At 35.5% G+C, this 13294-nt stretch overlaps 1 protein-coding gene across 1 annotated transcript in view; it reads left to right on the forward strand.

Annotated features, from left to right (window-relative positions):
- Positions 1-12285, forward strand: part of LOC127959542 (tubulin monoglycylase TTLL3-like) — a 31128-nt gene extending 18843 nt beyond the window's left edge. Inside the window, exons 2-14 of the mRNA XM_052558782.1 lie at positions 762-954; positions 1391-1465; positions 2823-2926; positions 3075-3240; positions 5241-5296; positions 5402-5530; positions 5615-5729; positions 5986-6096; positions 6173-6365; positions 6647-6795; positions 6878-7121; positions 7643-8078; positions 8737-12285. Coding sequence (XP_052414742.1) covers positions 1447-1465; positions 2823-2926; positions 3075-3240; positions 5241-5296; positions 5402-5530; positions 5615-5729; positions 5986-6096; positions 6173-6365; positions 6647-6795; positions 6878-7121; positions 7643-8078; positions 8737-9342 — 2328 coding nt within the window. The 5' untranslated portion in view covers positions 762-954; positions 1391-1446 and the 3' untranslated portion in view covers positions 9343-12285. The remainder of the gene's footprint in view (positions 1-761; positions 955-1390; positions 1466-2822; positions 2927-3074; positions 3241-5240; positions 5297-5401; positions 5531-5614; positions 5730-5985; positions 6097-6172; positions 6366-6646; positions 6796-6877; positions 7122-7642; positions 8079-8736) is intronic.
- Positions 12286-13294: the final 1009 nt, after the last annotated feature.

A 13294-nucleotide genomic window follows, 5' to 3' on the forward strand; every position in this document is an offset into this window, starting at 1 on the left:
AATTATTTTCTCTCTGCTTTCCATAAGATATATAAAGACGCTTAACACCGTGGTGTTATAAATTTCGGTTTTTCATTCAAATCATGACTCATAACATTTCTTTAAAATATAGCATACATTGCCATCTAGTGTCTTTTCTTATGTACAGGCAGCCTTATATAGACCAACTTTATTCCAAAAATACAGGTAATCACAAATAAACAAAGCAAAACATAAATATTTTAGAGGCAGTCCACGCAGTGTCTATGGAGCAGTTTAGTCTTACAGTAATCATGCATTTGATAGCCTAAATAGTGATGTGCATGTTATTGTGTTCTTTCTGGCCAAGCTAAAAGATCACGTAGACTTGACAACTGATATGACGCTTTCACAATCAATCTGTTATGGAACAGTGAATAATTCAAGTGCATTTCAAAGCGACTAATTATGACACTTTTAATAGACAATAAAATGTTAGTTAATTGTTATTACTGTGCCCCCGAGGAGATTTCTATATAATGAGGATGTGGATTTCAACCCCCCTGACATTTCTGAAACATTTTATATTTAGCGTTAATGTTCGTAATAATTCAAAAGCCCAGTCTGTATGTCTTTAATTTAATGGAGCCAAAAGAGTATAATAAAGGGATGCTAATTGAATATTTCATAAACAGTCGTTGTTGTTAAGCATTATCTGAATATTAGATATTAAATTCCTCAGTGTACAACTGTAGCATTGTGTGTTCCGGCTTGGTTTGACGCACGGCGTCATCCGTTTCCAGGAAACAGTTGTCAAGGGTGATGTAAACAGCGCGGTGGAGCTGGAGTGTGTGCAGTGCGCACGCGCTGAACGAGCGTTTCTCATCTCCGCAGCTCCACGGGCCGGTTGGCAGGCTGGCCGCACCGGTGACCTTATCGATTTCAACAGACTGCTTCTGGCGGGTGTCAAATCCAGAGGTGACCGTCGCAGTCCAGGTGAGTTTGCTCAGCGATTCTCAAGATCACTATGGCCGTGAACGGGCCTGAGGAGCTCCACGTGTTTTTGTTATTTTTTAAGTTTTATAATGTCAAGTGGATTTATAAACTAGTGAAATAAGTTTGAAATTAAATATTGCGATGTGCTTCTTTATTTACTTAGTACAGTTCTACTGAGTTGGGGAGGAATGTGCATAGAATTTTTTTTTCTTTGTTGTATGTTGGATCCGAGGATGAGCTTCTGTGTAAAGTCGTTTCCAGGCAGTGACAAATTACAGTGTTCAACTATCGATGCATTAAAGTACGGACAGCTTTCACTTCTCATGGTTATCATTGTGACCGAGAGCTGTCATCTCTCCAGTTTAATATATATTGCTGTGTGAGAGAGTTAATGAGTGAACAATGTGCATTAAATTTATCTCACTTCGAACTTTAGGTTGAAAAGGGAAAGACTTGCCTATTTTGTGAGTGATATGAGAAATTAACTCAAGCATGCACCAACATATGCAAGGTACAGTATGTACACACTTATGCCACATTTTAATATATATACACATTTTTTCCCTCTTACGATGTCACCTAACATACTCACAGAGATATTAGAAGTTGAAAGTAAAAGTATGGGATCAACAGGTTTTTTTTAATAAGAATAATTGTATTCAGCAAGCAAAGGGTAGAGACACTTTTTATGTTTAAAAAAAGTTATTATTTCAAATAAATGCTGTTCTTTTAAAATTTCTATTCATCTAAGAATCCTGAAAAAAACTGAGAACTAAAAAAATCTGTTAATATTTCACAGTATTACAGTTTTAATGTATTTTTAATAGGGCCGGGACTCGATTAAAAAAATTAATCTAATTAATTAGAGGCTTTGTAATTAATTAATCGCATTTTAATCGCATATAAATATTTGACCTGAAAACAGTGAGAAGTAATTTTTTTCACATGGATTTATAGTATACCATTGAATAATGACTGAATACATAAGCTTAAGCAACAAAATATTGTTTATTTTTGTTCAACCAAGTCTAGCAGACCAGTGCAATTTTTGCCATGAAGTGTAGCAATAGCATATTTAGAAACAATTTAGAAATAGTACTTTTCAGAAATTCAGGAAGCTTATAGGTGCTGGAACCTTCTGTAAAGTGTTTTTTAAGTAAAACACAATACTGTCAATTACATTCAGAACATTGGAAACACTGACTATTAGAAAACATCTCTCTGTTGCTTCAGAGGCCATAACATACTAATTCCAACTCTCAATAACCTTGGCCAAAACAATAAAGAGCTCAACGTAAACTGTTGCACCAACAAAATAATACATAGTTCAACATAAAGTGTAAAGTCCACACTAGCTGCTATATGTTTTGCGTTGAGGTGATACTTGAGGCTCGATGTGCTGCGGTGATATGCGAAGTTGCGAACGCTAGTTGGTTCTCCAGTATAATCAGTCCGCCAAAACTCATCCAGTGAGAAACGTTCCGCGGTACAAAAATAAGTTATTAAAAATGCGGGAATTTTTTTTCTGTAATTAATTAATCTTAGTTAACGCGTTATTTTTTGTGTAATTAATTAATCTCAATTAACGCTTTAAAGTCCCGGCCCTAATTTTTAATCAAATAAGTTAATCAAATAAGTGTAGCCTTGGTGAGACCCCAAAAAAAAAAAAAACAATAAAAAAATCGGTGGACATTAGTAGACTGAAATCAAAACACGATTTGAACTGTTTCAGATATTGAAGACCAATTTAAATGTTTTTTTCTTTTCTGTATATTTGCCAACACAACTATTGCCAAATCCTAGACTCAAGATCAACCCTGTTATTTATTTTGTACAGCATTCTTGTAAAGCATTTCTGTATGTCACAGTGCAACCCTTGGAAGGAAGAGCTCGTTGTAATTATGTAAATCTGCCTATGTTAAATGGGGACAGACTGAAGACAGCTAAGACTCTAGTGGACAAGGCTATAAAGGTTAGGCTTCTAAAATCCTAATGAATCACAGCAGAAGAAGTGCATGGATGAACTCCAAATTATCTTTAATTTTATAATAATAATAATGATGAGATGACATCAAGATCTCAATGAACATACACTGTTTATTTTGTTGATTCTAATGTAGGAAAAGAAAGTGTTCTCGGTGCTGGGTCCCTATCCTATAATCCGTGCAGGCCTGCGTGCAAGAGGATGGGTGGAGCGGCGCCTACCACGGCCCTCTGTCCCCCAGCCACGTCGACATGATCTTGAAACAGAAGCCACAGATGAGGGAGACAGCAGTGATGATGATGGTGAGAGTCTCTGACAGAACTATGATGAGATACTATGCATCACTCTGCATAGACACATAATAAGGTGGTCGGTTTCTATGTGTGTGCGCATGGGTTTGTTTACTAGCTATACACAGGGGACTAAATTGTACCCAGAAGTTAGTTGCAAACACAATGTTCTGTTGGGAATGATTTAAATGTAAACATGATTAAAAATGACCATTATTTGTCTAGCACCTTTTTGTCAATCAGCATGATCCCTGTTTCTAAGTAATCATAATTAAATTAATTTAAACAACAGATGGTTAGGGTTTTTCCACAATTACATTTATTAAACAGGTTATTACTTTTATTTAGCAAGGACACATTAAATTGATCAAATGTGACAGTAAAGACATGTATACTGTAATATTTCAAAGAAACGTGTTCATTTGAACTTTCCATTCATGAAAGTAATGTGAAAAAAATCAAGGGTTCCACAAGAGTTCATAATAATAAGAAGAAATGTTTCTCGAGCATGAAATCAGCATATTAGAATGATTTCTGAAGGAGCACGAGATGGGTGTGCGATATAATGATGTTTGATCGTGGATGATTAAAATGTCTCCACGATCTGCTTTTGAAAAAATATTGTAGTATCGTGCTACAGCGTGCCTCCGTCTCAATAAAGGCTTCACATCAAATGTTATCTCAGCTGTAGTTACTCTCAGGGGACACCCCACACAATCAAGAAAGTACATTATTTGGATGTGCTTTAACGCCCTGACTGTTAAAGATTTAATTTGCGTGCTGTTCTGACGCTAAGAAGCTTGTCAGCCGTGCCGTAATACTGGAGTGGAAGTTAAAAACAGAAGGATTACACATAAACACGGTTATGTCTAAAGTGATAGTAAACATCTGAGAGAAAAATGGACGAGTGCCTGTCAATATTAGATGCAGCTCTTAAAGCAACAGTACTAAACACCTTTTGTCATTAAAGGGATAGTTCACCCAGAAATGTAAATTCTATCATTATTTACTCACTCACATGTTGTCCCAAACCTGTATTCTTTTCTTTCTTTTGCTGAACACAAAATAAGATGTTTTAAAGAAAGTGGGTAAACAAACATGACAGTGAGGAAAAAATAAATAAAATACTATGGAAGTAACTGGGGACCAGCAACTGTCAACAGAAGAAAGAAATTAATTCGGGTAAAAAAAAAAAAAAAAAAACTTCAGAGTGAGTAAATGATGACATGTTTAATAATAATTAAGTGATTTAATTTTTGTTTATTTGTTAATCAAATTTCTTAAATACTAATGCTAAATACACCTACTGTAACTGAAATCTTTTTGTTTTATTTGTATATTGTGTGTATTTGTAACGTATATCTTTGTTCTTATTTTTTAATAACAAAGATAAAAATAATGACAGAGATTTTTATCTTTGCCCACTTCGGCCATTTTATTTATTTTAGATTTCGTTACCTTGTAAGGCTTTGTTTTTAAAATAGGTAAATTAGTTTGGCTGTAATGCTCAGACAACTTATTGTTTGAGGTTTCACTATTTTACACAAGTTTAAATCGTGAATTTCTGGAAAAAATCGTGATATGAAATTTTTGCCATATCGCCCATCCCTACATGAGAGTAGTAGTAATGGCTGCTGAAAATTAACTTTACCATCATAGGAATAAATTACATTTGAATTTTTTTTTTTAAACATTTTAATTATAATAATATATCTCAATATTAAATTTTTAATCAAATAAATGCAGCGTTGGTGAGCAAGAGACAAGAGACATTTAAACAATCTTACAAACCACAAATGTGTGTGTGTGTGTGTGACGTATACTGTAAATGCTTTGGTTGAAGCATCCTGTGAAACTGTTTAGTTAATGATCTACTGTAATCTAAAGCTCGATATGATAGTTTGAGTTGCTAACCTGACACCACTCATTCCAGCAAACAGATGTCAGCGACATAGATCATGCTCTCTGTCCGTTGACTACTGTCACACCACCTTCTGTCTTTGTTTATGCAGACTTTGGAGAAGAGGGAGAGAGGTACGATGAGGCAGATGATCTGTACGATATAATGGTACGTTTAGAAACTCTTGAATTTCATTTCACTGATAGTTTCCCTAGCAGCTGGGAGTAATTTGTCGACAGTGGACAGTCCCTGATCATTATTTAAAATTCCTAGACACGGTTGGTTCGCAATGAGACGCCATATTTCTACTGGACAACCAGGAGGGATTCAATCGACTGTCGGTCTTTACGTAAAGACCAGATGACCAATCATTACGCAAAGGCAGGATCTTTCACCACCAAGGTTCATGACAAATTTTTGAAACCAAAATTCTTCTATATAAAAACACTTTCCCTTACTCATTACCTTTCATTTCATATATTTCAGGTTGGTTTGTGTATACATTTAAGAAATCTGCAGTGGTTTGATGAAGCAGATCCCGATACATTTTTCCCACGCTGCTACAGACTGGGGGCGGAGGATGATAAACATGCTTTTATTGGTCAGTAATTTGTATTGTCCCCTGTTGGCTAATTGTTTCCTTTTCATTTCCCAAAGAGATTTACACCACATGAACTTCACAGTCTCCCTGGGGCAGTCTGGGGTTAAATGTGTTGCACACAGGCACAGTTGTGACCTATGTTCTACAGTATGTAGCTTTTCATGGGTTGCTCTGTCCTTGGATTGAACCTGCTAGATTGAACCTAACGCTGATGTGATCCTCTGAAAGAAATTGATGTTGTTCTCTTTCTTTCCAGAGGACTTCAGAAGAACTGCATGCACAAGTCTACTGCTGTATGTTTTGGAGAAGTATGGAGGGGATTCAGAGGGGAAGAGAACCGGAGAGATGTATGATGCTAAATCTCATGGTATGGCACACACTAACACAGACATACCCACATTAGGTCTTAAAATTATTCAAACATCTTCTTCGCTCCTTTTTAGGTCTGAGCAAGCTGCGTAAACAGCATGCCAATCAGACGGTTGGAACCTCGATAATTGACAATGCATTGGATATATGTCAGGAGTATCTTAAGAGTTTAGAACACTGTGACATAGACAACACTTTTGAAACAATCCCTACCCTCTCAGAGCAACAGTGGAAGGTGTTTCTTCGGAATTATTATTTGGTTATTCAGTGAGTATGATTTTTGATTATTGTTTATAGTGCACTTAATGAGTCATATCATGTCATATCATCTTTAAAAGTTTGATGGCTGAAATTCTATAATGAAAATCATTAAATAAAACGAAGCTGCAAAAATGTCTTATTCCAAATGTATGCAATTTTCTAACATCAGACAAATGACAGAATTTGTACACACGGTTATGTCAAAAACAAAAACTTTCTGTTGGAGTCTTGCGAGAGCACAAAAGATTAAGATATAATAAAAAATTTCTTGCTGATTTCCTTTGCAGTGAAGGACTGATGATAGAGGGCTGTGAAGCTTATGTGGAGCGTTGTAAATGCATGCTGGAGCAGATGAGTTGTGTTTGCCCTCAGATGGAGACTGATGGACTCTGCAACATCTGGATCATTAAACCTGGGGCCAAGTCACGAGGCAGAGGTGAGTAGGTGAAGACTGTGCAGTAAAAGTGGAATAAAAATACAGCAAAACTGTTTAATTGACTTTGACTTTACTGTTGTAGGTATAATGTGCATGAACAGGTTGGATGAGATATTGAGTTTAGTAAATGCAGACCATGGCATTATGAAGGACAGTAAGTGGGTGGTGCAGAAGTACTTGGAGCGGCCTCTCCTCGTGCATGACACTAAGTTTGATGTAAGACAGTGGTTCCTGGTCACAGACTGGAACCCTCTTACTGTGTGGTTCTACCGTGAGTGCTACCTCCGCTTTTCCACCCAGCCTTACTCCACTCATACACTGGATAGGTGAGAAAACAAATGGCAAACATTAAAGGGATAGTTCACCCAAAAATGAAAACACCCCAAAATTAAAACATTTACACACCTGCAAGTTGTTAAAAACTTGTGCGACTTTTTCTGTAAAGCACAAACAATATCTAACTATATAACTATCTATTTATCTATCTATCTATATATATATATATATATATATATATATATATATATATATATATATATATATATACATATATACAGTACATATATATATATTTATTTATTTATTTTCTTTTTTCTTTCTTTCTTTTTTTCATCCAGTGATGTTTTGGACCCCACTGACTTTTACTGCAATGACAAAAACTGTTGAACTTCTAGAAAATATATACTTTCGTGTTCTGTAGAAAAAACAAAGTTTTTACTTCAAGATTTGAAGTAACAAGTGTGAGAAAATGATGACAGAATTTCCATTTTCAGGTTGAACTATTCCTTTAAGAGAGATTATTTAATAGGCTTCAATTAATCTAAAATTTTCTGCTATCCAATCTCAGTTCTGTACATCTCTGCAACAACTCCATCCAGAAGCATTTTCAACCAAGCCCAGATCGCAATCCTTGTCTACCCGCTGAGTGCATGTGGTCATGTTCACAGTTCCGCTCCTGGTTGGCTGCTTCAGGCCAGGATATTCTGTGGGAAGGGGTGGTTGTTCCAGGTATGCAGAAGGCCATTATCCAAACTCTCTTGACTGCACAGGACAGTGTGGAACCTCGCAAAAATAGTTTTGAGCTCTACGGAGCTGACTTTATGCTGGGACGGGATTTGCGACCTTGGCTGTTGGAGATCAATGCCAGCCCCACCATGGCACCCTCCACAGGGGTCACCGCTCGACTCTGTCCCGCTGTACAGGAAGACACCTTGCGGGTGGTACTGGATCGACGCTGTGACCGCAACGCTCACACTGGTGGCTTCCAACTCATATACAAACAGGTACACATACACAATGTCAAGATCACCAAACTAAATGGAAAAACAAACAAACATATATATATGTGCTACTTAGCAAAAGTTCTTATGGTGTGGTCACTAGGGTTTCATTTATTTGATCTAAAATGCAATACAGTAATATTGCAACAATAAAATAACTGTTTTCTATTTTAAATTATATAAAATTAATAAATGTGTTTTATTCCTTTGATGTCAAAGCTGAATTTCCAGCAAACATTCTTTAAGAAATACTTCTAATATGATTTTTGATATATTGTCATTTTGAACATTTCTTATTATCTATGTTGAAAATAGTTGTGCTGCTTAATGTGGAAACATGTGGAAACCATGATATATTTTCTCAGCATTCTTTGATGTTTAAAAAATTCAAAAGAACAGCTTTTATTTGAAATAGAAATCTTTACTGTGACTTTATCGATTCAAAGTGTCCTTTCTGAATTAAACTATTATTATAAAAAAAAAAAATAAACACTGACTCCAATCTTTCACTTATAACTTCTTTTAAATAATTAAAAATTGATCAATTGAATCAGTGAGGGTAAAATGTTATTGTCTAATAGCTTTTTGGGTCAAAATAGTGTCCTAAAAACTAACTTTATTTTCTAGTTGCAAAACATTGTCTTCTTTCTTCTGTCTTCAGGCAGCAGTAGAAGTTCCTCAGTATGTGGGAGTGAATCTTCTCGTAGAGGGGACTTCAATCAGGCGTCCTCGAGCACCTGTTTACAAGCCTCTTACTCAGTCTCTCCCTGATCCGCCATCAAAATCCAGCAGTTACAAGTCTTCGCTCATAAGCAGCCATTGCATTTCTGGTAAGGAGAACCAATCAGAAGAGGTAAAGAAGGCCTGTGCTACCCTCTCCTCCCGTAAAGTCATGTTAGAGAAGTCTTTGGGCTTTCAACCTAAACTGAGGAAACGTCCCCACAGACTCGTCTTGCCCTCAACCTGTTGTGTCCTTCCCAACCCAGCAGAATTTCATCCTCAAAAGCTCTCACACACTCACACCCAGCCCAATCACCCCACTTCACACAGGACACGAAGCAACCTTCCATCGCTTTACCGTCCAACCCTATCACTGGACGTAATAAATCTACAACCCAGACAAATGCTCACCTCCGGGCACTACAAACATGAAACGCATAAAGTCAGTATATCTTATCCTGTCTTGCGTATGCAGAAATACCTGTCGCTAAACCATAGACTGACTATGGACACTTTTACGGACAGAGAAGGGCCGAAGTCATCCTGATGAACCTTTTGAAGAACATGATTTAATTCAAACAGATTCCTGTGTGATAATATGACCTAAAAGGAATGAAGAAGTTTTAGATCGCATCAGTTGTATTGTGAGTTTATATTTCAGTGCACTGTATTTAAAACCCATATCCCTTGGCAATCTACTTTCAAAAATAAGAAAAAACATATTAGTTGAGGAAGAGGATTCCAGCACCTTTTTCTTGAGCACAAGCTTTTTTTCTTTTTTTTTTACCAGTTTTCTTTTAAAAAAATCCTTTGCAGAATATTGAATCGTCACTTCCACATAATTTATGCATACTTTGGCCAGTTTCTGTTAAGTTCCAAAAAAGACCAAAAAGCACATAATAGTATATAGACCATATTTGGCTGAGATGTAACTATTTTAAAATCTGGAATCTGAGGGTACAAAAAAAAGAGTATTGATAACATCACCTTTAAAGTTGTCCAAATGAAGTTCTTAGCAATGCATATTACTAATCAAATATTAGGTTTTGATATAATTATGGTAGGAACTTTACAAAATATCTTAATGGAACATGATCTTTACTTCCTAATGATTTTGGGCATAAAAGAAAAATGGATAATTTTGACCCATATAATATATTGTTGGCTATTGCTACAAATATACCTCTGCTACTTATGACTGCTTTTGTGCCCCGGGGACACAAATATACTGTAGTGTAGTGTAGTGTTTACTGTATTAGTTCCGTCTGTTCGTGAATCTGCCACTAGATGGCGCCCGATATCGAGAAATTACCGCTATGCCCTTCTGCACTACGCAGCATGTAGTGTTAACTACATAGCTAGGGTCTAGGGAATGAGTTCATTGAGCGACACATTTGACTATACAACAGTTTGAGAATTTTAACCTTTTGGGAAAACACATCTTAAACATAATGCATGGAATTGAATGTAAGATATATAGTAGTACTGTTATGGAATACCTAATACCTTCTGTAAAATACTGAAATGGGAAATTTGTACTATAGTATTAAGCTTAATGGTGCTAAATTTTGTATTCTCCAGAAACAATCAGGATGTTTCCTTATGAGCTGTTCGTTCAGTGTTACTGGAAACACTAGTGACATTCTCAAAATTTTAACTTTTTATGCAATTCGAATATTAAAAAAAAAAAAAACTATTCGATTTTTTAAATAACTGTTTTTGCACTATTATGATGGTAAACCTTTAACCAAACTCACCACTAGATGGAGGTAGCATTCATCTTCGTAATTTTTGTCAAGGCTCGTCATGGGTATAAATAAAATAGTATCTTTACATGCTACATCCACTGTGATGGTTTGCTGTAATATGTGTTTATACAGTTTAGTATGTCAAAATGTCAAATAGACAGGGCTTTAAGGACATTTTTGTATTTTTGCATCAACCTGATCATCTTGAAATTCTAAAATAGAAGGCAACACTTGAACTCCTTGAAATCGCTGAAATATTTGTGTGACTTATGCTCACTTAAGTCTCAATTGTTGTTTTACCCGACATATAATATATATCATTTCGTATTTATTATATTTCATTATTTTTATCCATTAACACAGATTTTTATCAAGACATTTTCAGAATGTTTGCATTTGACTGTAATTTAGAGACACTGCACTCAGTCACATATCTAACACAAGTAAATAGAGACATGCTGAAAACTTTCATATCAACAAAAACTCGTTTATATACACACGTGCGTAGACACTGTTACAAATATGACTCACTTTTACCATTTAGCAGATCTTAAGATCTTCAAAAAATTTTGGTCTGATTAGGAAAAGCTTATAGTTAAAATCTAAAGTATTTTATGAGGGAATTATCTTTTAGTAAATATGAAGTTCCCACTGTCCACCAAGCTTTTGCATGGCAAAACTCTTGTTTCCTTTTATCACTTTAGAGTTTCTGTACTGCATTATTCCACGGAGGTAGGCGTCTGTGAACTCTGTGTATCCTACAGAGGCACAACTAATATGCACCACCAACCATGGCCATAAAAACCCATAGTTATACTTACAGCATGCGCCCATACATGCTTAAACAAGTCAAACGCTTTCTTAATTTTCTGTTTCCTGAATTATTTCAGTTATATTATTCATACAAATAATTTCAAATTGTGTATAGGTCTAAATATATATTTATATAGAAAAGAAATGTATTCATGTTTCTGTAAGCCTTGTACTTACATTTAAGTATCTCATACATGCAAGTCTTGACAAGTAATTTCAGAGCTGAAAAAAGTAGGCATGTATGCACACATTTTTTACACTTCTTCTAGAGAGTTGTCTTGCTTTTCTATGCACCATCAGCGCTGCTGTGATTTATTGACAGGCCAAGCAGTCAGCGAATGTCATTTCTCTGCTTTGGCTTTTCCTCAAAGATTCTTGACTGTCTTCCATGATGGTTTGACAGAAGTTCTTTGGAAGTACAGCATGGCAAGTACTGTATCAAAAGGCTGGAATGCCAGGTCAGTGACCCATTGAGCTGTTAACTGAATGGGATAATTAAACTAGGAGAGAGACAGATAGCTGGGAGCAATGGATTTAAGTGTAAAAAAAGAATCATGAGACTAAAATAACATCTTACACACTTTACATACCGCATGTTCAGGTGAAGAATGACAACTTGATAAGTATAAATGAGCAGGATATTGGGCAGAATTGTTCAGTTTAGCGGTGAACATGCTTATCATGTATAATCAGTAGCCATCTAATAATTTTTAGCATTACTAATTGTTCATTAGCATGAATTTTATTATATTTTTTATTATTTGGATTTTATTTATTATATAAATATTTTAATTTATTATGTTGTGTTTCTTTTTTATAAGCATGAAACTGTTTTTAGGGAGAGTTCAGGAAAATCTGGGGCAAGGCTGATTCTTTTTTCAGTATTCAGGATGACTGCATTTTGTATTCAAGATTGCATGTTAATAAAAACATAAAAACAATTAACGTTGTCAGAATGACTCATAATAAGTAAGTAATTTAAAGTCAGCTGTTCTGGGGCGTCATCTATTGAGTGATATAGAAATGCTAAATGATTTATCAGCTCACTGACACATTGCCATCTGCCCTGTAACCACATCACAAAATATGAACACATGTTTAAATGTGCAGCAATTGTGTGTTTACCTGAATGCTGTGTGTGTGTGACTGGTTCTACAATCATCTGTTGCAGGACAAAGGAATGGTTGTCGTCATCACTATATTTCTTCCATTTCTCTGTTAGAATGACATATGTTCAGTCAGCTCTTTAATAGTGTAATTCAACTAAAAATGTAAACTTTATTTACAGGTCATTATTTACACTCATTTCAAAAAAAAAAAATGTAGAATACCATTGTTACTGTAGAGCAGACAAGATTTCCATGAGGATTTTTGTTGTGATTATAAAGGTCCCATGAGGAGAGAAATGAGTTTTGCATTAAAGTACATAAGAGGCGTAGTCTGTACATTTGATGAACAGATGACAAGAAAAACACCCAAAGCTTTCTTGAATTTTAGTGGACAACTGAGCTGGTATTAAAGTATTAAAGGCATTTCTATAAATGGGGAAGTCCATAAAGTTGCTTTGTACGCAGATGATGTCTTGGTATATATTTCGGAGCCTACTGTCACGTTTCCTGAGTTGATGAACATTTTGCGGAAATTTGGTCGGGCTATAAATTAAACATACAAAAGACCCAACTCTTAACATTTAATTACTCCCCTTCTAAACAGCTTTGTGAAACTTTTCCTCTTAAATGGGACCAACAATCACTGAAGTACTTGGGTATTTCTCTACCAAAGGACATTTCTTTATTGGGAGAAACTAATAATGGCCCCTTATTAACTAAAATTAAGGTGGATATTACAAGATGGAATACAATCTCATTTCGTACTTTGTGTCAAAGAATCGATAGTGTCAAAATGAATGTGCTTCCACGGTATCTGTTTTTGTTTCTG

Source organism: Carassius gibelio, chromosome B6, assembly GCF_023724105.1.
Source record: "Carassius gibelio isolate Cgi1373 ecotype wild population from Czech Republic chromosome B6, carGib1.2-hapl.c, whole genome shotgun sequence".
NCBI classification, from domain to species: domain Eukaryota; kingdom Metazoa; phylum Chordata; class Actinopteri; order Cypriniformes; family Cyprinidae; genus Carassius; species Carassius gibelio.